Source organism: Marmota marmota, unplaced genomic scaffold (genome assembly GCF_001458135.2).
Source record: "Marmota marmota marmota unplaced genomic scaffold, marMar, whole genome shotgun sequence".
NCBI classification, from domain to species: domain Eukaryota; kingdom Metazoa; phylum Chordata; class Mammalia; order Rodentia; family Sciuridae; genus Marmota; species Marmota marmota.
In genome coordinates, this window is record NW_026000026.1 from 29,236,857 (window position 1) to 29,263,555 (window position 26,699).

General features: G+C 39.5%; 1 protein-coding gene across 1 annotated transcript in view; it reads left to right on the plus strand.

Annotated features, from left to right (window-relative positions):
* Atrn (attractin) overlaps positions 1-26,699 on the plus strand; it is a gene marked incomplete at its 5' end in the record, with an annotated part of 149,165 nt that extends 122,466 nt beyond the window's left edge. The window contains 5 exons of the mRNA XM_015488038.1: positions 5,586-5,647; positions 10,227-10,305; positions 14,573-14,680; positions 19,756-19,870; positions 22,323-26,699. Of these exons, the coding sequence (XP_015343524.1) occupies positions 5,586-5,647; positions 10,227-10,305; positions 14,573-14,680; positions 19,756-19,870; positions 22,323-22,447 (489 nt within the window). The remainder of the gene's footprint in view (positions 1-5,585; positions 5,648-10,226; positions 10,306-14,572; positions 14,681-19,755; positions 19,871-22,322) is intronic.

The window sequence follows — 26,699 nt, forward strand, 5'->3', positions numbered from 1 at the left end:
CTTCCTTGATTTGGGATCTAGTAAGAAGACTGATTAACCTGTTTAAAGTTGAGATTGTTTTCTTACTGACATCGTCATAGTCCAGCTCCACTGGAACAGCAGGCTGTGGTGTTGTAGTTGGAAATGATCAGCATTTTTCAGTCTTAGTGAAAATCTTGTCTTGCGCCACGGATGTTTTCCCCGGTGGGAAAGAGGGCTCATGCACAGAAGCAGCTCTTGTGTGGAGGTAGCCCTGCCGTGGCCAATGCCAGCTCTAGTTTTTTCCTCCCAGTGGTCTGTTGCTCCACCCTCTGAAGTCCCTGACATGGTGTTAGAGCTGTCCTTCTAGAAGGAGATCTTCCCCACACTTGCTTTGGAAGGTAATAATTTTACGTTTAAGAATCAAAGAGATGTTGATTTCCTCCCATGTTTGGGTGCTTCTTCCCTGGGCTGGGCTGTTTCCACACTTGCGAAAACAAGTGATGGCTGCTCACCATTGAGTCAGCTAAGCTGTCCTTAAATGCAGGTAAGTTCTCTGGGAAACATGTCCTTTGCTCTCTGGTTCAAATGACTGCAGTGATTACAAACCGTGTGACTAGACCTCTGGCATCATGTGTTCTCTGCTTGCCAGAGTACAGTCGAAGCTGGCTGTCTGCACAGGGGACAGTCTAGCTGTGCGCTGTGTAGACGACTGAGCCATGTCCTTTGGGTGGACATGTTGTGTTTTCAACAAGAGGCTTGTTATTGCTCTACTTCCCCCAGAGCTGTAGCTTTTCTAGGTGTAAAACAGCACTTAATTGTTTGCATGTGCATACACACTCACATGCACATTCCCTCTCTCTCTCCCTCCCTCTCAGCAACAGTTCCAAGTCCATGAAAATGTGGAGACTTATTTAAGCAAGAGAGTGGGGAAATGTCTCAGTGGTGCAGCTTAGGTCATTCGCTTCAGTTTCAGTATGACTTTCAGTGCAGGTGAAGACTTTTGTGCCTTTGAGTCTCAGTTTTTAAAGCAAAGGAAATCTAATTCTTGACTCAGAAATTCATGTCAACATTAGTGCTTTATAAATGGTAATGCCAAACTTCAGTTCCTTCACTCTGGACTGATCGGGGTTCCTTTCCATAATTAGGAACAGATCAAAACCTATAACTGCTGAGGGAAGTTGGAACAAACTATAAAATCTTTGTAGATGCAGTTTAAAATTTTTTTTTCAAAACCCCAAATACTCAGACTGAAAAGACCTGTGTGTAGGAAAGTGGTGGGTGTGTTGGGGCCAGGGGTGCCTTTTCTGGCCAGTGGTTCCTGTGGGTGAGGTCCCTTCCCTCAGCCTCGTCTTTCTGAGAACTTTCTTAGTTGTTTGCCCAGTGAGCAGAGGCTCAGCGGCTTCTGAAGTGCCCGCAGTGTGGAAGGGTAGGTGTTCAAGACATAGAAGGGACAGGCAGGCGTTGTGTGTGCAGTGAGGAGGTGGGTGGCGGGGCTGAGTTCTGGCTCGTCACTCACTCTGCAACAGAGGTTGTTATTGTAAAGTGGAACTAACATTAAAGCCCTCTCCATGCTGAGCATTTCATCTAAGAGGCCAGAGTCCACCAGGGAAGGCAACCCAGATTTGTTAGGAGAACTGGGTGCCCATTTAAATTTTACAGGGATGCTTCCAGGTGCTAACAAGATGGCTGTGCCAAAAGGTGTGTGAGACTTTTGTTCCTTCAAATACACTTTTTAAAGTAACAGCTTTATTGAATTAGAATTCACATCCTATACAACTTTTCCAGGTAAAGTGAATAGTTCTGTGGAGTTTAGTAGATTCCCAGAGCTCTATAGCCATCACCACAGTTGCTTTTAGAATATTTTTATTACTTCCAGAAGAAGCCTGTTAGCAAACCCTCCCTGAGTCTCTTTCTCTGGCAATCACCTACCTGTTCTTCCTGATCGATATTTGTCTATTCTGGACATTTCATATAAATTTAATGTATAATGTGTGGTCCTTCGTGACTGGCTTCTTTCAAAGTTCTTGTTTAGAATGTTTCACTATTTCATTTCTTCTTAAAGCTGAATGAGAGTCCATGGAATATCTGTGCACATTTGTTTATCTGTTTATCTGTTATCAAAGGATATCTGGGTTGTTTTCACCTGTGAGCTATTCTGAGTAATTCCAGTTACACATTTATTTATTTATTTACTTAGGGTTGTGTGTGTATGTGTTAAAGTTTGAGTCTTTCTATGTTTTATATTTAAAAGGTTCTTTTCCTGCCCTGTGGCTTTCATCATTGAGATGAATTCATCATCCTTCTATATAGTCTCTTCTCCTTCTTTTCACTTATATCTTTGGCTGTTTCACTCTTTTTTTTCACTGTTTTGACTCTTCCCTGGGGTCTGTGAGGCCTGGGAAAGTGCTCCCAGAGGACCATGTTTGAATTGCCTCTTGCTCCAGCAGCTGTTTGTGGGTGACAGGCACATGCTTTCCCTATATCTAGAGGTGTTCTATCCACTTCCTGTGTGCTGACATCTTTCCCTCAGCATCACCCTCAGAATAAAAACACCAGAGTACTGACATTGGCTCTAAGCAGTGATATAACTTTTACTGGAGGGAGTGGAGAGGCTGTCCACCTAAATTGCCTAAAATGGATAGATGAAGAAATATCAATAAAAACCCAAGTAACTATAATAAAAGGCAGGAATTGGTGTCTTCGAAATGAACCATATAGGAACTTCTCCAGGATCTCCATGTTCAGTCATAGCAGAAGGTAGAATATGACCAGAAGGTAGACTTTCTCATGCCCTGAAAGGGAAGTCAATCAGGTACTCAGAGATCCTAGAACAGAGTGAGCCAGTTCCCATTGGCAACTGGGTAACGGAGGGAGTGATAGCGCTGGAACCTAAAGGGCTAGGACAACCCACTGCAGACAGGCAGGGAGGCTCTCTGGTGGCTGAATACCTGGTGTCAAGGATAGGACTACAGCACACTAAAGACTTTTGTTTGATGGAACACAGAATTAGTGTGTGGGAAGTGCAGATCCCCTGTATTTTGCTCAAATCCCTGGGGTTAGCTGGGCTTCTGAGTTTCTTAGAATTTGTCTGACACATCCAGAGACTCTTGGGGAAAACATGCCATAAGCAAGCATCTTGGTGAAAGTTGAGTTGGAATCAGCTTGTTGAAACAGGGGCACAAATATAATTTATGTTTCTTAGACTGTATCTGAAAGGCTACCATTAGCACCCGCAGTTTTGTGTACCTAGCAATGTGTAAAATTAGTTCATCAATTATTCTTTAAGTGTAAGCACTATGAGTATGCCACTGTTTTATAACAGTCAAATGTAAAGAGATCTGGGAGGAATCGGAATCTGTTTTCTTCTCCCTCTTTATGTGTTTAATCTGGAATCTTCATTCACCAATATTGATTGACCTTGTTTATGTAGTTGTCTTCCAATCTTATTAAAAAGCTTAGCTGGACATGGTAACACATTCTAGTAATTCCAGCTTCTTGGAAGGCTAAAGCAGGAAGATTACAAGTTTGAGGCCAGCCTGGGCAACTTAGCAAGACCCTCCTGTCCCAAAATAAAAAATAGAAAGAGCTGGGGGTGTAGTGCTCAGTAAAGTGCTAACTTGGTTTAGTTTCTAGTAAAGAAGGAGACGAACCTTCTTTACTAGAAAAGGTGAGGACCGTGACCCATGTTCTATAGCTTTTCTTCATTTACAGACCCTTGTTGTTTGGGACTGGTTATTGTAAAAATGAAGGAAAAGAATAGAAGGTAGGTTTTTCTTTATTATATTATAGGAAATCTGTATTACTTTGTATTTCTGATTATCAATGGTTGCTAGAGGGAGGACACAAAAACTTGAGATTTCATAATCCTGTGTATCTGAAGCTCAAGTAGGTAGTTTTTTAACTTTATTTGTGGAATGTGAAAAAGCAAATAAGAATAGCAAAAAAGCCAACAGCAGAAGTCTCCCTTCTATAGTTGTCAAACAGGCTGTGAAAAGAGTGCAAGAGGTGTGGGGATGTGATTCAGTGATAGAGTACTTTGCCTAGCATACTTGAAGCTCTGGATTCAGTCCCTGGTACTGCAAAAGAAAAATGGGGTGGGGATAGGGTGTGGTGGGCTTAGGAAAACAAGATGCTAATCATTGACTTTCCTGATTTCTATCATACATATTGGCTGTAGTGAGATAGGTACTCTCCTTGTTTAGTAGTTGTTTCACCTAGAATAGGTATAACTCTATTCTGAAAATCTGAAATCCCAAATTGACACTCAAGAAGTTTCTGATTAGTCCTAAGGATATAGCTCAGTGGTATAGCACCTGGCTAGGGTACATAAGGCCCCTTGGTTCAGTCCACAGCACTGCAAAAAGAAAAAGAAAAAGATATTTATGCTAGGGCATAGTGGTGCAGGCTTGGAATCCCAAGTGAGAAGCTGAGGCAAGAGGATCATAAATTCAAGGCCAGTCTGGGCAACTTATGGAGACCGTCTCAAAATAAAATTTTAAAAAGGACAGGGGGTGAGCTCAGTGGTGGAGTGCTTGCTAGCCTGCTTGAGTCCCTGGGCTCAATCCCTAGCAATACACATACACATACAATTTTAGATTTCTTAGCATTTCAGATTTCACATTTCTACCCTAGGGATGTTCAATTAGTAAAGTCTAGGTAAATATTGCCAAATCTAAAACAAATCAAAAATCAGAAAATCTGAAATATTTCTAGTCCCGAGCATTTTCAGATGAGGTATATTAAACCTGTAACTTTGTAGGGGCCACATTCCCCACAAAAAGCAGAGAGTAACACCTTGGCATCTGGTTACCAGTCAGTACATAACAAGGTCACAATTATACTTAGTCAATTCTGAGACATTATTAATATTCTGATCCCTGAAATCATTTGTATTTTACAGTCAGTGATTTAAAGAGCATCATGTCATAATTTGCAGTTTTGGCAGTGATTTTTCTTAATAGTACACATAATAATTTTGCCTCTTTCAGTCATTGGTATCTTAGATTTGGTATTTAATATTCTTGGTATAAAGATTATTAACTATATAGTAAAATTATTTAAGTGCCAGCTAATAACATATTGATTATCAGATGACAGTCAGTGTAGCAAAACTTGAAACACAATTTTTTTAAAGTCAGTATCTTGAGGTGAGTACACATTGGGTACATAAATGTTGAAGGGTAAGGGCTCAAACAGAGGCTGCTTGCCTGAGGTAGATCCAAGGATTAGTACTGGGATGGAACCAAGAGAGCAGAAAAAGCATTGTGTTTAAGAGAGGAGCCGGGAGGGAGGGAGGGAGCAGATCGATTGCCCATCATTGGGGTTTCAGCATCACCACTGGGGTTTCAGGATAGGAATCTGAGGCATCAGATTGAAGGAACTTCAGATCCAGTGAACAGTGCAGAGGAGGCTGTTGGAAGTTGTGTGGAAGCCTTAGAGTATGATTTTGAGGTTTGCAACTCAATAGGGAAAGAAAGTCAAGGATGAAGGACCTTGCCCTAAGTGAAAATTTTTTTCACTAACTTCTTTAAAATGTAAAGTCTGTCTTTCAGCTCAACTCAGGAGGCTGAGTCAGTGGTGCTATTTTGTAGCCAAATAACTTGCCACCTGTTTTTCTACCACAGATTGCCTTCTCCCAGCACAGCAATTTTATGGACCTGGTACAGTTCTTCGTGACTTTCTTCAGGTAATTTTCCTCATATAAATATTCCTATTCTTTCAGTTCAAGCCCATAATTCCCTAATTGAGGTTTCAACTTCTATAAGAAAAAATAATAATCCTATTTCCACAACAGATTCAAAATGTACTTTATACGTGTCCTGAAAAGTTGCATGTCAGTTTCAGTAATGCAAGTTCGGTAAAACCTGATAAAATTAAAACCTCTGGTTTGTATATTTCAGATTTGGGGGACAGCTTTGCATGTACCCTATATTAAATTACAGATAATTTGGGTCTTCTTATGGGGAGAATTTTGGAATAAATATTAATAACATTTACTGACATGATCTATGTATATGCTTCTCTTGTTCAAGAGATAGTTCCAGTATTATCTAATGTTTAAACTGAAATTAGACCTCAGGAATTCACTCTTTTATTTTCACAGTCTTAATTTAATCTGAAAATGCTATATAAAAACAATTGAAAAAGACAAATACTTGCTGCCATGCTTGTAAGTGAAAGTAACAGCATCCTGTCTCACACCTTTCTACCCCTTCCTCCCCCAATTTAAATTTTTCTAGCTGCTTTTTACTATTCTACACTCACACTAATTCTTGTTTATGGTTGTTTGTTTTGTTTTTGGTACTGGGGATTGAACCCAGGGACACTTTACCAATTTAATTAATTAATTAATTAATTTTGAGAGAGGGTCTCACTAAATTGCTGAAGTTGGTCTTGAACTTGCAATTCTCCTGTCTTAACCTCCTGAGTCACTGGGACTACAGGTGTGCACCACCACACCGAACCTACACTAATCCTTGATTTTTCCAGTTATCTCTTGATGTCCTCTAGAAGATGAGGATTTACTCTTACGTTGCCCCATCCAGCAACTCCCCCCATACCACAAATGCATACAAAATCTCCTTCTTCCCATTCATTTGATTCAGTTATATCTCAAGAGTTTAGCTAAATCAGTGATCCCTATTTATGTTATTATGATCCCTAACACTCTTATACACAGCTGAATTGAACTTAGTATCTCCCTGTTTTCTGAATAGGAAATTATTTTCTGCTTATCCTAAATCTAATATTTTCCCTGTTTTGTCTTTTTAATGTTTGATTTTTTTTACAAACCTACCCCTGATTTATGCCTGTACTCTGACAGAAATGAAACACCTGTCACTGTTGTGAAACCCAAGCAGGTGTTCTCTGAGAGACGTTTGCCCTGGAACCCTCTGTCCTCTTGCCCTCAAGTGCACTAAGTTGTCCAAGACCTGCTGCACAACTGTCATGTTAGGAATGTCCTGTGCCTTCCTCCTGTGTTGAAGTCTGTTTCCAGATCTCATGTCATAACCTTGCTATATATCCCCTCCTTTCACTGAAGCACATTTTTCAGTAGGTTCCTGAGAAAAGGTGCATGGCCAGTAACTTTCCTGTGAGCTTCCCCTACTGAAAATGAAAAAATTTTTTTTCTTTTTGGTATTGGGAATTGAACCCAGGGGTATTCTTCCCGGAGTTACATCCCTAACACTTTTGATTTTTTTTTTTATTTAAGATAGGATATCACTAAGTTACCCAGGTTGACCCTGAACTTGCCGTCCTTCTGCCTTACTCCTAAGTAGCTGTGATTACCTCATTTTTTAAAACAACATTTCCCATAATATGAATGTGTCATGTTTTATTTGATTATTCCTCTTTTATGTGAGTCGTAGATTATCCTCAGTTTTTGTTGCATATATCTTTTTATTTTTCTGTGATTGTCTTTCCAGGAGAGTTTTCTGACTTATAATCACTGTATCAAAATTTAAAAATACTTCCAGATGGCTGCAAAAAGCATTTGCTTGAGTTAACTCTCCTACAGCAAGAATGAGCCTGCCTGCTTCTTCCACTCTCCTGTGCTTAGCTAGAGGAATAAAAATAACAAGCAGCAGCATTATGCGTGGAAACAAGAAAGACAGAGAAGGTTATTCTCAGAGTCCTTTACTCCTTCCTGTTCTTCCCAACTTCTCAATGTTGGGCAGTTAGCACATTCTCCTCTACCTGTATTCTTCCCTTGGTGACCTTATCAGGTTGATTGCTTCAAACACCACATGTATACTGATGACTCCAGGCAGACCCGGTACCCAGCCTGCAGGCTTGTTTATCTTCTGGGATGTCTTGCGTTGGCATGTCTAAAATGGGATTCTTGATTTGCTGTTTCCTTCCTGTTCCATCCAGAGCTTTTCCCTTCTAGGTTAATGGTAAGTCTCTCAGGCCAGAAATTTGGACTGTTGTATTTCTTCTGTACCCTGCATCTAGCCCATCAGGAATTTCTGTTGTCTCTACCTTCAGATTATACTTTTCACATCCTTGCTGCCATCACCCTGGTTTGAGCCACCATCAGCTCTCAACTTACACTGCTTCTCTCCTGTAGTTTCTATACGAATGGTTGTAAGTTAAATCATGACCCTTTTCTGCTCAGAAACCAGTTTAGCCTCTTTGTCCCACTCTAAAATCCAATGCCATTATTCTGCCTACAGGGCCCCATGTGATCTCTCCTCCATTTTTACCCCCTTACTCAGCTTTTTTCTCTGGCCTAACTGAGCCCATTGCAATACTACTGGCCTCCTGTGGCTCCTTAAACCTTCATAGACATTTTCTTGCTTGAGGCTTAATACCGACTGATCCCTTTGGCCCAGGGCACTTTGCACTTCCTCATAAGAATCCTCTGAGTCTCTGCTTCCACTGTCACTTTCTCAGGAAAGAAGGCCTACACACTCTGCCTATATATTGTAGCTTCCCTCCCCTTTGATTTTTTTTGTCCTGGAGATCAAACCCAGGGCCTTGTGTGGGCCAGGCAAGCACTCTTGATATTGAGCCACACCCTCTTCCCCCAAGCCAAATGTTCCAGAAGTTCTTATCCTTCCTTGCATTTTTATGGCTGTAGCCCTTGCTGCCTTCAGCAGGCTTCTGCATTTGCTTCTTTATGTCGTATACCAGTGGTCTCTACTTGGTGAAATGGAAACTCCACAGGCCCAGAAATCTTTGTCTGTTCATTGATGTATTCCATGGGCCAAGAACAATACCTATCCCAATGAAGTATTGATTAAAAGAACCCTGTAGGCTGTCCAGGCCCAGCAAGACAGCAAAATAGGAGCTGAAGACTCTCCCTTGGGATGATCCTGAGGGATTCAGGGCACTTCTCTTTTGTCAAGGCACCTTTTGGAGGGTTCTGAACCATTGTGCTTCCTGGGGAGGGCTACAGAAACCTGGAGGTTTCTGTTTGTGAAAGGGTAGTTTCACAGTGTCAGCACTTGGGTGCACTAAAGTGCCATTCATGAGATTGACCTCATCCCTTATGCACTGAAGCTTGCAAGGGGGTACCTGACAGCAACAGAATAGAGAATCTTATGTCTGCCTTTAAAATACTCTGGGAAAATACTCTGCAGCAAGCTCCTTTTAAAAGTTAATGCCAATTTTAAAATTTATAGCAGTTATATAAGAGGTTGGTTTGGTAGGCTCACACTTTTTTTTTTTTTTTTTTAAAGCAAGTTAGTCATTTTCTTTGCCATCACAGTAACTTTTAAAACCATCCAATACCTGGTCTGTAGATGAGATAACATAGAAACCCTTTGCAGTTATAAATAACTGGGATTTATTTTTTTCCTAATTTTTTAATAGTTATTTTTTATTTGTAGTTGGAAACAATACCTTTATTTTATTTATTTATTTTTATGTGGTGCTGAGGATCGAACACAGGGCCTTACACGTGCTAGGCAAGCACTCTACCACTGAGCTATAACCCCAGCTGCATTTTCATAATATTTTTTTAAGAGAGTTGTTGGCTTGAGTTTGATTACTTAAATGTAGGTTTTTGTTGTTGTTTGTTTGACTGGGGGTTGAACCCAGGGGCATTCTATATTGAGCTATATTACCAGCATTTATTTATTTATTTATATATATATATATATATATATATATATATATATATAGAGAGAGAGAGAGAGAGAGAGAGAGAGAGAGAGAGACTCTCTCTCTCTAAGTTGCTAAGACTAGCCTCAGATTTGCAGTCCTCCTGCCTCAGCTTCCTGAGTTGCTGGGATTATAGCCATGGGTCACTATGCCCAGCATTAAATTTTATTTTACTTTATGAAAAATATGTTTTTACTTTTAAAATATTATGAATATAAATCATTACATGTACATTTCTTCTGTTTATTTCTTTTTTATGAAAAGCTGTTACTTGAATAATCAACTTTTCTCATTGTCTTATAGTTCACCAGTAAATGTTTGTTACTTTGATTAAATGGCTTGCTTATTATTTGCTGTCATTATCTTAGAATTGTTTTTCTTATTTGGGATAAGCCATGATGGGCCATTCTGATGAAATTAGATGTCAGGACACTCTCTAAGTACCTAATAGGAAATGGAGATCTTTTCTAGACATAAGGGACAGGAAGCTCACGGCTCACACTTTGCTTCCTGTGAACTAGAACATTGTGATGAAGCATCAGAAAGGAACTTGGAGTTGGGATTTGGGGAAATGTTCATTTCTGGGCCTAAGGTATGGGTGGTGGTGGTCCTGATTCTGGGCCTGAGATAATAACTCAGTATTTTCTTTCTCACAGTTGTTTCCTGTCTTTGCTCCTGGTGGCTGCTGTGGTTTGGAAGATCAAACAAAGTTGTTGGGCTTCCAGGCGTAGAGAGGTAAGACCTAATGGATACAAACTGAAGAATCATCATAAGATATTTTTTTTTTCCTTAACCCATATGTCCCGGCATCCTATATGTAGGACACCTATAAAAACTTAAATTGAGCAACAATTTGAGGTTGCGTAATAGATGTTTTATTTATAGTTCTCCACTCTATGGGACTCAGGGACATGATGGATTAAGCAAATCAGTTTTAACTATTGTGTATAATTGATAGAGTATCTGTAGAGAGAAGAGTGCCATTCTTTCTGAAGCATATTGTTTTGAATATACCATTATAGACTTAGATTAGTGTTACATAAAGCATCAGTAATTCCTGCCATGGCCATGGCCAGCACATCATGGCATGGTCATCAAAAGAATCCTTCATAAGAATGAGGGAAAAGGGTCTGGGGATGCAGCTCAGTGGTAGAGTGCTTGCTTAAAACCCAAGTCCCTGGGTTAGATCCCCAGCACTCCTTACCCCAAGTGTAAAGAATGAATGAAAAATAGCCATTTAAGCATCTCTTTATTAGTCAAAGAATTAAAAATATATCTGAATTTTTACCTGGAGTTTTTTTTTTCAATGAGTATTGATTTGTTGCTGGAGACCATTCCAAAAGTAATAAGTCAAAGAGACATTCACAATGGACTAATTCAGATAAGTAAACTTAGTTTAAAATCACAACATAAAAGCCTGTTTATTACAACTTTCAATTGCAGCATTCCTCTCTGTTATCATTATGTCTGTTACATTTTGCTAATGGAAATGCTCATATATAAGATCTAGTCTTGGATGTATTCCTTGCATTTCTATATGTACTTGTGTCTTTTTCTGTGTGAAAGTTTATAAATTCAATCCCCAACACTGCCACCCCCCCAAGAAAAACCCCAATTATTTATAGATGAGATTTAGAAGATAATGAGAGTACTAAAAAATCACAATTCACTAGCATCTGGCACTATTTATATTTGTCTGTAATAGGGTTAGGATAGGCTCCAGAATATGGGATATATATGATACTATAGCACCACCTTTTCTGACATACATGAAGGTAACATCATCATAGAGGTATTGTTATATCCTTTTTATTATTTTTTTAAATTCAGGGTATAACATATTCAGAAAGTTTTTTGTTTGAGGTTTTTATGTTTGTTTTTTTGAGACAGGGTCCTATTGTGTTACCCAGGCTGGCCTTGAATTCATGGGCTCAAGCAATCAGGGATTTTAAAAATACATTTGTTAGTGACACATTTAAAAATCACAGTGAATTATATAATGTTCTGGGGGGAGGGGAAATCAGGTTATCAAAATGGAGAAAGAAGTAGAATAGCTACAGTAAACCAGTTAACAAAGAAAGGAATTGAAAATTTATCAAAGTATTATTCTCTCAAAGAAGAGCATTAGATCCAGGAATTTTTAGAGTTAAGATGGATTTATGGAGATAATAACTATTCTTCTTTGGGAGCTTATGAGAATTATATTTCCAAAAATTTATAAAATGTTTCAGAGGAAAGGGGAAAAAACAATTAAAAGATTTCTAATTCATTTTATACATAGAAACCTTGATACCAACTGGGTGTGGTTGCATGCATCTGTAATCCCGGAGGCTGAGGCAGGAAGATTGTGAGTTTGAAGACTATCTCATCAACTTAGCAAGCCCTAAGAACTTAGTGAGACCCTGTCTCAAAAAACAACAATGAACAACAACAACAACAAAGAAAAAAAGCAAAGTATGTAGTTCAGTGGTAAAGCACCCATGGGTTTGATCCCTGGTACCAAAAAAAGCAAAAAATAATAAAAAAACCTTATAATAAAAAAAACCTTATAATAAAACCTAACAAAGGTAGCATCAAAAGACAAAGGCCAATTGTGTAATAAATATATGTTCAGCTGACTTATTGCTAGAATGATAAAAGGATCATTTAATGTCAAAACACCTATTATAATATTTCTTATCAGTGGATTAAAAAAAATAAAACCTGAATTCTTAGAAGCCGGATTAAAAAAATAAAACCTGAATTCTTAGAAGCCAAGTAATCATTTAGTCATCAATTGAGATATAATACCCATTCCCAATTTAAAAACAAAACTCTTAGCAAGTTCAAAAATACTTGCTTAACTCTATACCTAGGTAACTCTGTAAGTCACCTTTCCATTACTATTACAAACACTTAATATATTATCAGCTTACAAAGAGTAAAGGTTCATGCCTGGTGGTACATGCCTGTAAACCCAGCAGTTTGGGAAGCCGAGGCCAGAGGATCACAAGCTCACCAGCCTCAGCTACCTAATGAGACTTTGTATCAAAATAAAAAATGATTTTTAAAAAAAGACTAGAGATAGAGCTAATTTAAAAACAAAATTCTTAGTAAACTCGAAAATACTTGTTTAACTCTATGAAGAATATCTGGATAACTGTTAGTCACCTTTCCATTAATAAAACAAATACTTAAAATAATCAACTTATAAAGAGGAAAGTTTCAAAAAAAAAAAAAAAAAAAAAAAAGTACCCTTGGGTTCAATCCCCAGAAAACTCAGTTTTCATAGCCTATGTTCCTAATCATTATGCTTCCACAGTCACTTGACTTTGTTCTGGATGTTCTAGACTATGCACTAAAAGAGTAGTAAGTTTTGTTACTATTGCAAAGGCAGTACAATTATTTTATATAAAGTTATTGAGGTATTATAGTAGAGATTTGCCTGCATAAAAATCAGTATGTAAGTTATGAAAATAGCCAGGTGCAGTGGTATACACCTATAAACTCAGGTACTAGGGAGGCTGAGGCAGGAGGATCACCAAGTTTGATGCCTGCCTAGGCAACTTAGTGAGACCTTGTCTCAAAATAAAAAATAAAAAGGGTTTGGGATGTAGCTTGGTGGTAGATCACCCCTGGGTTCAATTTCCAATATCCTCCTCCACACACAAAGTATATAAAAATAAATAAGTGAATAACCCAGAAGAGAAACAATCGATTGGAAAATATTTGCAACATACTTGAAAGAGAAAATAAGAAGATGAACAACTTATTGAGACAGGTTCAACTTGTTGAGACACATGATCAACTAATAAACTAAACTTTTAACCTATAATTTGGAGTGTCTTGGTAACTCTGAACCTGATCGTTCAGGATATATATTTTATCATTCTAGAATATCAGTCATGATTTATTCCCGTGAAAACACTCTTTAAGTCCTTGCTACATACCAGGCCCTGCTTGAAGTACTTATACTCATATTAGCTCTTACACTCTTCACAAAGGGTAGAAGAGTGGGAACTGCAGGAGGGTAAGAACACTGTCATATTGTGACCCCAGTCCTTAGAACAGCTCAAAACCCAGAGTAGGGGGTTGCTGCATATATCTGTTGAGTAAATGGACCAACAGCATTATGAAATGTAGGAATTTATTATTGGTTTTTAAGAAAATGTTTATGTAAAAAAAAAATGCCTTTTTAGTACAGAGTCATCATCTGTGCAGCCCAGAATTCTGTCTCCTATGATAGTTTCAAGGAGATAGATGAAAGCAAGACCTATTTGTCTTCCATAGCATAACCACAAGGCTTCAAGAACATGGCCAGAAGATCTCCAAAATCCATAGTGATACACAAATAACCACACTATATGCTAGGCCCCGTGCTGTGGCTCTCAACAGCTATCTAATGCCAATGACAATCTTAAGGGAGGATAACAAATTTCAGAGAGGAGGAAACTGTAACCCAGAGATTCTTAAACATCTGTTTTAAGGTAGCACACCTGGAGAGCATTGGAGCAGGGATTCACATCCTTACCTTAAATCCAGAGTCCTTGCTCATCCCTCTGCTCTGCAGAATTTCTTGTTTTTAGCTTACAACACCTCTCTGGAGAGTGCTCTTAGTTCCTGTCTGTTGTGAACAAGGCAGTTTTTTGCTATTGTGTGGATACCTGGTTCAGTTTTCTGCAGGAAAAGAGAAGGACTGACTTTAATAATAGAAATGTGGAACCCATCATTTTAGGTGTTGAAAGAGACATCATAGCATCATATTCACCAGTACTTCAGTATGTATCTCTAATAGTTAAGAACTTTAAAAACAAGAGTAGTGTTACCACATCCAACAAAATTTAATAATTCCTAATGTCATCTAACACCTAGCTCATGTCCAGTTTTCCCCAGCTGTTATAGAAGTATCATTTGGGTTTGATTTGTTTGAATCAGAGAGAATAAGATATTTTTAATTTGCAGTGTTCATTAATAAAATCCCCTCAGTACTCATTGCATTAATGCTTGCTGTATTGTTCATTAGCAACTTCTTCGAGAGATGCAGCAGATGGCCAGCCGTCCCTTTGCCTCTGTAAATGTTGCCTTGGAAACAGATGAAGAGCCTCCTGATCTTATTGGGGGGAGTATAAAGGTGAGAATGTGGTTCAACATCCCTATAACTTAACTTCTAAACTCAAGCTTCTGAGTCTGGCAAACCAGAGAAGGCAGATTGCCTTATCCTATTTCCTCTTATTTTTCTTTTTTGTTTAAGAATATGTGAAAACACCAAGGTTCTCTATTCTCTTGCTTTCATTTACCAGCATTGGTTCATGTCATTAAGTAGTCATATCTTCAGGAGATTTTAACATTTATGTGTCTAATTTTATTTTCCTTTTTTTTAAATGTGTGTGGTACTGGGGGATTAATCCCAGGGCCTTGAGCATGCTAGGCTAGTGTTCTACCACTGAGCTACATTCCATTTAAAAATATTTTATTTGGAGACAGCATCTCCCTAAGTTATCCAGTCTGATCTTGAACTTTCTATCCTCCTGCAGCGGCCTCCTCAGTAGTTGAGATTATAGGTATATGCCACTGTGTCCAGCTCTGATATTCTTTTAAGTATTCTGTGGCACTATAAACTTTTTATTTGAAAATAGTTAAGTGATTACTCTGTATTTTTCTTCCTCCCCACTATGGGGATTGAACCCAAGGTTTTGCACCTGCTAGGCATGTTCTCTACCACTGACTATATGTACCCCCAAGCCCTCCACCCCTTTTTGTTAATTTTTATTTTGAGACAGGATCTTGGTCAGTTATACTGGCATTAAACTTGTGATCCTACTTCCTCAGCCTCCCAAGTAGCTGGGATTATAGGTATGTGCTTCTTCCCCCTGGCTCCCCATTGTTCTTTATAATGATATTTTGGTATTTTTTTAACACTTCAAAATGATAACTCACTATGTACTCTGTGGACAATAAATATTTTGACTCCACTGGAAATGATAAAGAAAGTGGTAAGACTTTTTTCTTTAGGTAAAATGATGAAATATTTCAGATATTTTGGGAAAACAGTTGTATGTCCCAAATAGAATATATGTTATCAAAGCATAACTGAGCTCACATAAAGTAGGTAAAATCTTCAGAGAATATTCTCCCTTCTCTCCCCAAAGAAAGAACAAACTGTGAACCAGAACCAGGTCCATGAGTTGTCCAAAGTGATTTCAGACTGGGAACACACCACAACTCCCCATTGAAGTGGATGTAAATCTTTTCCATAGGAAAATATCCCAGTCACTATAAGATTCACAGATCAAGATCAAACCATTAATAATTACAAAGTATGAGAAGATGCAGCTATCATGAATGAGTGAATAGAAACAACAAACAATGGATTTAGCTAGGACTGTGAATGTTAGAATGAACATATTAAAAAATGCAATATAACTACATATGAAGTGTTTAAAGGAATAAAAGTTGGAACCATAAAGGTGAGGAAGCCATGAGAGTCAAGAATAGCCAAACAGATCTGAAAAAAGAACCAAATGGAACTTGCAGAAATGAAAAATATGGTAGTTGAAACATTTAAAATAAGTTACTCATCTTATTTGTTAAATTAACACATTAGATACAAGTGAGAACTTATGAACTGAAGGAGAAATATGAAAAAATTATATAGAATTTTAGCACATAACAATAAGGGAATGGAAAATATGAGGACTAATACAAATATGGAGGCCAGGATAAGGATATACCATATATGTATTTTTCACCATACCAGAACAAATGAATGGAAGAGAGGCAATATTCAAAGATTTAATGACTGAGAATTTTCCAGAACTGATGGAAATGACATGTATATCAGATTACAGAAGCAAAACATCATAAGGAGGATTAAAGAAAGCAAGCAAGAAGGAAGACAAACAGAAAACTGTGGTTGGGTTATCATAGCGAAACTGCAGAACTCCAAAGACTAATAGAGCATGTTAAAATTAATGCAGAGTTAAAACTGTCATCTACAGTGTAAAGAAATCAGGACCCTCCTGTGCTGTTGGTGGAATTATAAAATAATACATCTATAAAACTGAAAAAACAGTATTGCTGTTTTTCAATTAAAAATAGAATTACCATATGATCTAACAATTATATTTCTGACTATGTACTAAAAGAATCAAAAGCAGAATCCAAAACATATTTATATACCAATCTTCATAGCAGGATTAATCATAATATCCCAAAAGTAAAGCAACTAAATGTCCATCAATGAATGAATACCTAAAATGAACATTATTCCTCCTTAAGAAGGAAAGAAATTCTAACACATGCTACAACATGGATGAAACCTGAGGACATTGTGCCAAGTGAAATAAACTAGTTACAAAATGCCAAATACTATGTGATTCCACTTACATGAAGTGCCTAGAATAGTCAAATTCATAGAGAAAAAAATAGAATGTTGGTTTCCAGGAGTGAAAAGGAGAGGAGAATGGGAGTTCTGGACATGGATAATGGTTATGGTTGCATAAGATATGAATGTATTTAATGCCATGGATTTATACACTTTTACATGGTTAGATAGTAAATTTTATACATATATCACAGGTTTTTAAAAGCTGGTAAGGGATGATTCGGTGGTAGAATGCTTGCCTAGCATGAATGACACCCTGGGTTTAATCCCCATCACTATCAAAACAAAGAAAAAAAATTGGGAAATGATTACCTACAAGGGAATGACAAATGGACAGCTAATTTCTCACTAGTAACACCAGAAACTAAAAGAAAGTAGAATGGAAAATAGAAGAACAAGCCAGGCATGGTCATGAATGCCTGTAATCCTAGCTACTTGGGAGGCTGAGCCAGGAGGATTGCATGTTCAAGGCCAGCCTGGGCAACTTGGTGAAACCCTATCTCAATGTAGAAAAAAATGTAAAGGGGCTGGTGGTATAACTCATTGGTAGACAGTTTGCATGTTCAAAGCCCTGAGTTTTAATCCCCAGTACCACTAAAAAGAAAAAAAAAAGTAGAAAAGACTGCCTTCAAAATCCTGAAAAAGAACTGCCAACCTAGACTAATATGCCCAGTAAGTTACCTTTTAAAACAAGCATGAAATAAAGTCATCTTCAAATTAGAAGAAAAACAGAATTTGCTTTCACCAACAAACATATATAAAAGAAAAGGTAGAAAGAAAGAAATTTCATAAGGGATTACAGTGGCCTATAATGTCAGAAGGAATAGTGAGTAAATAAAATCATAAGCATGTTTGTAAACTTAAAACAATGTCCTGATAAAATAATAATTTGCAGGGTTAAAAAAAATTATGGAGCTGGTAAAGGTGACAAATTGGAGGCTAGCCTGGGCAACTGAGACTCTGTCTCTAATTTTTTTTTTAATTTGGTTCTCTTTAACTACATCAAAATAAAAGTAAAAGTGTTGATGATATAGCTCAGAGGGCCATGCACATTCTAGGCAAGTGCTCTACTACACTAGTAGTCCAACTTTTAACAGTTGCATAGCCTCAGGCTTCATCTTTTAGCCTCTTATCATGTCTTTTACAACCATCCCTTTGGTATCTTATGGATTTAAAGCCCATGATTCCTTTAACTCAGAACTCTCCCAATTGACTGATGTACTCAATTTTTCACTCAGTGTGACCACTTGGGTGTTTTAATAGGCTTCTCATACTAAACATATCCAAACCAGTGTCTGGATATTATCCCCAAGGGCTGCTCCTCTGGCACATCTTGTCCCACTCAGCAAATATCACCCCATTATTCTAGTTGTTCAGGCTAAAATGTGGAATTGTCCTTGACTCACTCTTGCTCTCTTGTCCTCTCATTGGACAGCCCATCAGCAATTTTATGCTATTTTATATAGCATTTCCCAACCACTGCCCCACCCCCTGCCACTATCTTGGTCTAAGCCACTGTCATCTCTCCCTTGTATTCTTGCAGTTGCCTCATAACTGAATCCCTACCTTTGCATTTTACCCTTCTAGTCACTACCCTGTGTCATAACCAGGAATATTAGAAATTATTTTCTTCAATCAGATTAAAGGAATTGATGATATATTTGTGAATATGGTAGACAGAATTCTAAAGACGATCCCCAAGATTTCTGTCCCACAATCATTCAATCAAACAGCATTCTAGGTACTGCTATAAAGGAATTTTGCAGATGTGATAAAAGTCCCAATATGGTTGGCTTTCACATACAGAGAGTTTCTCTAGCTGGATGCAGAAGAGGACACCAGGGAGATTTGAAACATGAAAATGACTAGATGCACCCTTCCTGGTTTGAGGTGGAGAGGGCCATGTGGGATGGAATAGTAATGGCTTCTAAGAGAGTGGCCCCTCGCAGTCAGCAAAGAAATGAATTCCCTAGACATACAGTCACAAGGAACTTGAATCTACCTATAGCCCAAATGAGTTTGGAGTGGATTCTTCCCCAGAGGATACCCACCAATAACTCAACTTCAGCCTTGTCAGACCTTTGTGAGAGAACAGCTGAGGATTTTCCAGAACTGATCAGAGACATGAATTGGCCTATATCTCTAAGCAGAGAACCTTACAGAGCTTTCATGGACCTCTGACCTATAAAACTGTGAGATAGTAGAAGGATGTTGTTTTAAGCAACAAACTTTGTAGTAATTTGCTATATAGCAATAGAAACTAATATAGGCAGCATTTTTACACATCACATCTAAAGGCTGCAACAGAAAAGGAAGGTATGTTCTCCAAAATCAAGTGCATTCAGCAGGTAGACCAGGATCCACTTGTTGAGCTGTTTAGCTATTACAATTTATATCCAGGGGGCTTATCTACCTGAAAGACAAGTGAAATAAGCTTGAAATTAAAAAAAAAAAAAAAAAGAAGTAGCCATAATTTCAGGATCTATATTTGAGCCAGGTTTGCAAAACTATCTGACAAATCTATCAAACACTTTCCTTTGACAAGTGTGAATTAGGATTTCAAATTAAGTGAAAGTATAGAGCCCAAAGGAAGCCAACTGGACATGGCCCTTTCCTATAGTTAAGGCCTCCTTGGGGCAGGGGGATGTCAAAAATAGCAGTCTGTACCATTCCTGTTACTGTTCATTCTGTCATTTGGGTTATCTACTATGATGTGTGCCTCAAGTTGGCAGTGCTTGTAAGCACCAATAAACATGATGTGTCTGGTAGATTAAAGCTTGAGGAGCACCAATTTAGGTAACACTTTGTTTTTCTTTTGCCAGACTGTTCCTAAACCCATTGCCCTGGAGCCATGTTTTGGGAACAAAGCTGCTGTCCTCTCTGTGTTTGTGAGGCTTCCTCGAGGCCTGGGTGGAATCCCTCCTCCTGGGCAGTCAGGTGAGTAGATGGCAGTGACAAACATATTATTATACGGTCAAGAAGCTAAGCCTTGGATTCTTGCCCTTTCTAGAGAATGGGATGTGAAGGATGCTGAGTAGTGCCTTCAGGTTGTGGCAAGGATTTGGTTATTTATTCCCATTTTCATTTATTCCCCAAACTTTTTTCCTGAAGTTACCATTCCCTTTCTAGGGAGAAGTTCAGGGCCCTCTCACTGTGCCCAGTTTTCCTTGACTTCTCAGTGGCAGGGATGGTTCAGGCTATACTTTGTTTTATTCACTGTTTCTGTTCCACCTTTGCTCTACTGCTCTCTCCTGTCTCTTTCCTTGTTCCGTCCCTGAATTTAGGCTTTTTCCCACCTGGGGCCTCATATCCTCTTCCCTTGTCATGTTCTCCCTGCCCCTGGCATCTCACCATCTCCTCAAAGCTGGTGATGCTCAATTTGGTATTTCTAGCTCTACTCTGTTTCTTTTGCTCTTTTAACTATAAGCCCCTAATAACAATTGTAACAATATAAAGGAGATTTTTTAAAAATGTACTCACAGTTCTACATGCTAACACCCACCAATTTTCAGTATTATTTCCTTCCTAGCCCTTGCCAGTAGAGTAGCCAAAATGATTGTATAGATGTAATTTTTATTCTCTCATCTATCATTAACATTTTTTATAACTTGATACATTTTTTACCAGTGTCTCACACTTTTCCATCAAATACATGAATCATAATATACATGAACATGAAGGCAGTTGTAATACAGTTTTGGAAATATCTTGATTAATCATGAAGTATTTACAGGGATGCCTCAAGCAACATAAACAGTTTTAGACAACCTTCTGTTGTGGTGATCCTGGGGATCAGGCTTGCCTTAGCCAAAGAAGATTTTGAGTCTGGAAGGAAAGTGTGCCCAGGATTCCTGTCCACTCTGAGCTCTATATCCCATCACTGTACCCTCAGACCCACAAGGACCTCCAGCTCAGCTTGTAGGATGGTGGGGTTCTGTGGTATCCTCACAAAGGGAGGCATTAGGTATGGCAAGGCAACAATTCATTATCTTCATCTCATCTCAGAATCCCTGGAGTTGAGCCCCTAACCCAGTGTGGATAGTAATACTGAGAACAAGGTACCTCTGTAAGTTGATTCTGGGGCAGTGATTGTCTCCTGCTATCCTTGGGCTCAGCAAACTTTAGAAGATGTTCCTGAAGGGACATGGAATGAGCATGGGAAGGCAACAGGTTTGCAATACTGTAGCCTTTCCTATTCCAACTTTCATCCATACCTCCCCACCACACACACTTCCCAATGAGGCCCTGCTCACTGCTTGGGACCTACCCCAATAGTAGGGCCATTTTTGTCAACCCTTCCATACCTTTTTTTTTTTTCTTTTGGTGGTTCTGGGGATCAAACCTAGGGGCATGCACATGCTAGTCAGGCACTGTACCATTGAGCCATACCCCCAGTCTCTCCCCATTTTAAGTGGTTCCTTTTTCTGAATTCCCAGAGCACCTGGCTCTACCTTTGCCATAATAGTTATCACTGGTGTAGATTCCCCTACTCTGTGCCAGGCACTAAACCAGGCATTTAAGTGCTGTCTCACTCACTACCCCACTTTATACACTCAGTGGAGGTAGAGTATAACAGACTTTACCAATAGCTCTTAAAGGGTGACCTCAGCAGAGCTCTGAGCTTGGGCTGGCCATTTCCCCAGTGTTATAAATTCAACTTCTCCTGAATGCTTCTTTCTGAATGAATGCCAGGTTTATTGGTTATCAATACAAAAATAAGAATTGGGACCATAGTCCCTAACGCAAAATGGGTAGGCACTGAGAGTAAAAGGTTATGGTTACTAATCATTGCTATGTACTGGATATGGAGACTTTATATCATTTCCCTTATTGACTCCTTCCCCCAGCCCTGTGCTATTATTATCATCCCCATTTTACAAATGAGGAAACAGAGACATGGGTAGGTTAAAGAACCTTGCTTTTTCCAGAGCCTGGTCCCAGAGTCTGCTCTGCCCTGTATCTTGGTGGACATAAAACAATTCATACAAACTGAGTGATGTGGGATGATGTGGGTGCCTTTTTTTGCCACCATTGTGGAGGTAGATGGAGAAGGTACACACCTTGAGTATGGCTACAGTCTTAATTCATAAGTTCCCACTGCGAAGCAGAGCACTTTTCTTAGGTAGTTTACTGACAAACTGCACCTTTTATGCAAAATTGGGGAGGGGAGGAAAATATGTCTTTGCATTTGCATAAATAAAACCTGAAAGAATATGAAACTAATGGAAGAGTTTATAATTTATCATGAAATGGGTGGAGGGTATGTAGTGTAGAAGTAAGACTCTTCCCTGTATACCTTTTTTTTCCCACCATGAAATGTAAAAAAGAAAAATTAAAAACAAAAGCAAGCTGCTCCTTGACATGTGTCCCCTCTGTGGGTTCTCCTAAGGTCTTGCCGTGGCCAGCGCCCTGGTGGACATTTCTCAGCAGATGCCAATAGTGTACAAAGAGAAGTCAGGAGCTGTAAGAAACCGGAAGCAGCAGCCCCCTGCACAGCCTGGAACCTGCATTTGATGCTGGGGCCAGGAACTCTCCCGCGCACACAGGAGCATGTGGCCCACCAGAGCCGTCTGCAGGGGAGGGCGCAGGCATGGAAGCAGCAGTGCAGGGCGGGGCAGAAGACTGGAAACCCTCAAAGTATCCGACTCATCTGCATGATCACAAGCTTTCTTTGATGGTTTCTCCCATCTGTGTCCGGCATCTAACCTTTTACTTTTGCATAGGAAATAATCAATTTAATTACAGGTCCAGGGATAATCTGATTGTTGCTGGAGGAGGCTGGTATAGAGCCAGTGAGAGAACTAGGAATGATGCCCAGGTTCACTTGTGGAACTGTTCTTGGGACTGTCTCAACTGCAAAAAATGAAAGATGAAGTGTTTACACACAGACCTTCGTTATCAGTTGTTCTTCAACTTGGTCTTTTAAAGACTAGTCAGATGAATTAACTTGTTTCATCTGAAGCCTGCTATCTTTTTAAAAGATGTGCTGTTTACTCTTGCACAATTTCGGCAGATATCTCTCTTCCAGGAAGTAGCTTTTTTCTAGTTCAGAATTAATGGTCCATCTCTTTTGAATCATATCAAATTAGAATAGAACGGGGCTATTTTAATTGTCAAGGTTGGTAGTGTTACTTAGAATGTAAACAAATGTAGTAGTTTTCTATAGCAACTTGATTTAGTCTTAATCCATTGGAAATGCTCTTTCCCTCTTTCCTCCTCTCTTTCTCTCTCTCTCTCTCTCTCTCTCTCACTCGGACACACACACACACACACATACACACACACACACACACACACACACACACACTAAGTGCCTAGACTTTAAATAGATCTAGCAATTGGAAAGTTAGTAAGCCTAAGTTTTTACATAATTGCATTCCTACATTCTTGTAAAATCTGAATAGCTACCATTGGCAGTCTGCTCTTTTTCTAAAATCTAATTTGCAGCCAGAAAAGAATTTTCTCACCCCAAGAATCTGACCTAGCAGCAGAGACTGAGGAAAGCAGAAATGAACTAACTGTGAAAGCTCCTGTTTTTATTGTTCTCAAAAGGACACTGTCAAGAAGGCACAGTTCCCATGCACCTCCTGCCAGGGCACCACAGAGGAAGGAAGGGACTTGTTCATGTCACATGTCTCCTTTAAGCAGAAAACAACACTGAGTGCACCTGGGAAGCCTGGGTCAAAGAGCAGCTCTGGGTTCCTCTTTTAGCCTGCTCTGAACTGGTGAGCCATCCTCAGGCTGGGAGTGCAGTAGACACCAGGAGAAAGACAGCCCCTGCTGTTGGGCATCACCTGCCCGGAGCCTGGGGAAGGACCTGGAGCTGTCTGCCCTCTCTCTAGCCAGCAGGGATTGACCCACCCATCCTCCTTTCAGACTGAACTGGTGTCTGTGAGGAGAGCAGCAAATGCTGATAAGGATGAAAAGCACATGGGAAAAATGAACAAGGAGGGAACATTCTGCCAAATGGAAAATGACCAAATTTTAGAGGGGCGGGACAGTCCCCTGCTCTTCTGCCACAGGGCACTGCCTGGATGTTGCGTTTCCCCATTTATGGTGCTCTGTATTCCGGCATTATGCAGCAGCCTCCCACAATCTCCTTTCTGCTTCAAAGCCTGCGACTCTCTGGCATTACCTGATTGGGATGGACCATTGGATGGCAGTGCTCAAGTTTGTGAATTTAGAGAAATTAACACGCAGAAGAGCAAAAACTGCGGCATTTCACCTTTAAATGCAGTGCCTAGAGAGGGAGTATGTTCTCTAACACAACACTAACCCCACTCCCAAGAAGAAGCTCCTGGAAAGATGTTTCCAAGGAAGTTGAACCATAAAACACTTTTGCACAAAACACCTCTACTGTGAGACTCGCCTCTCAAAAAGCTTCTTTTTCACATCATTGTTAAAGAGTGGACAGTTCTAGAAAAGACCTTTCCTCTTAGGAGCTCCCCACATCCTTACCAGAACAGAGCACCTGCAGAACGCCTGCAGCAGTGTGGCCCTTTGCCCCTGTATTACCAAGAAACGGGGAGGTGATGAGGCTCAGCCTCCTGCAAGGGTGATCTTCCTTGTTTGTTCAAAGGACCAAATTTCCTTGGCCAAAGAAGTCTCTTCCCCATGTTAATCCTATGCCTTGAAATAACATGCACCGTGACCCCAGCCACCTGGTTATGTCTTTATTTTTTTTTAAGATAATGTTTATTTTTAAAAAGGAAGAAGCAAGTGAGATTTAATTCTGTGCCACAGTGGAGGAACAGCTGAATCCACCTGCTTCTACTTGGCAACCGACAGTCAGCAGCTCCTCCTGGCTTGGGGAAGAAGGGAATGGCAGGAAGGAAGAGAGTGTAGCTTAGGTCAGTTACCAGGAGGGACTGGGGTCATCGTCTGGTAACTTTGTGAGTCACAGGAGAAACTGTACATAAAGTTGTCATTAAAACGTTGATCTTGCACTTGTACATAACTATATAATAGTGTCCAGAATGTTCAGACATTCGGAGTGTACATAAAGCAGAAAAATATCATCATGTATTTTTATTAAATGTAATGACATCTGAGTTTCATCTAATATGTTTCTGTGCCATATACTGGGTATCCAATTCTAGGAGGTCCTTTTATCAGGCCCTGATGCATTGATGATGAAGCCAAGAACTGCACCACCTTGGCATTGATGTGTTCATTTGCATCTGGTACCTTGTCTGTCAGAATACCTACCGAGAGGCAGTCAGCGAGTCTGTTCACATGGCAGTGCCAGAGGAGACTCGGGAAGCAGGAATGTCTGTCACTGTTATTGGTTCTGCAAGCTCCTTTGGAATCTTCTGGCAGTCTTTTGGTACTCTGGGGAGTGAGGGATGACTAGACTCATCCTAAGAAATGTTTTCTCTAGTCTTTGAGTTCAAAGACTATATAACCTATGGAAATCAAGACTTTCCAAAAAGGGGTTCTCCAGGCTGCATTTTGTTGTGGCTTGGTCTATATTTTTAATGACTAATTCTCGGAACCATGGTCTTTTATACTGAAAACTGGGGGCAGGAGTAAGGAGGTTGGATTGTTGATAAATGGCTGCATTTCCCTACAGAGACCTCATACATCCTAGCCTCCCGTCCACCTCCTGCCCTCCCTGTGCACAGTCTGGAGGAAGGCCTTTGTTTCCCTCAGAGGGCCTCCTGTCAAGGTAGGAAGAGGAGTGGAGAAAAAGCATCCCATACTCCCCTGAGCTAACCTGGAGGAAGACTGTTGGCAAAAGGGAATGGGAATATCCATGGGTAAGGCCTAAGGGGCAAGATTTAAGAGGCACTGGAAAATTTGGGCAAATAAGACCAGAGCACTCTGGGTAAGAAAAAGATTGTACCTTCCAGTACCCTTCCTGCTCTTTCAACTGGTGGAGCAGTTGGGGGTGGGAGGTGATTAACTTCCTTGGGTAACAGTGACATTTTCATGAATACTTTTTGATCCTTCCATTTCATAGGTTCCCCCATTCAACAAATATTTACTAAATACTAACCTAATGCTAGGGCAGTGACCAAGATGGAAAAGTAGCTCTTTAGAATTATAGAAATCAACACCTCATAGCTCTGTCATCCCAGGAGATCTTTCTTTGGGTCATTTCTGTGAGAATTGGCCATCCTGAGGGCAGAAGAAAATAGAGGCTTCCTGTCCTTGGGCCTTCCCTGGCTCCCCTGTGAAAGTCTGAAATATTTGCCCATTGACTGACCAAACAGTTGCCTAGAATGGCTTCCAGATAAGCAGAGCCACTGCTATGCCTACAGGAAGGTGCTGGGGAGTGCAGAGGAAAACTGGCAACTTCTCTTCCAAAGGCAATAATGGAATCGACTTTCAGAAACTGAATCTGTGCACAAAACATTCTGAACACTAGTGACGCCTGTTTTGTTGAACTAATTCTGGCTCTAGAAATGGTTTTGTTTTATAGTTATTTACGGTTTTTGTTTTTGTTTTTGTTTTTCTGTTTTGTTTGAGTTCAAGCTTAGTTTGTTAATATGTACAATTTAGCATCTATTGCACTCATGTAAATATGGAGTAAGTATTGTAAACTATTTCATTGCTGGGATTGTGGGTGTTATACATACATTTAGGACTGCGATTTTTTGGTATTTTTTGTATTGTAAAATAACAGCTAATTTAAGCAGGAACAAGAGAATTAAGGGAGGTCTGTGCATTTTAAACACAAATGTGAAGCACCTGTATATAAACAAAAGTAAATACTATAATACAAATTTCCTTCTGAAATAAAAGTAGATCTGGTAAAAATGTA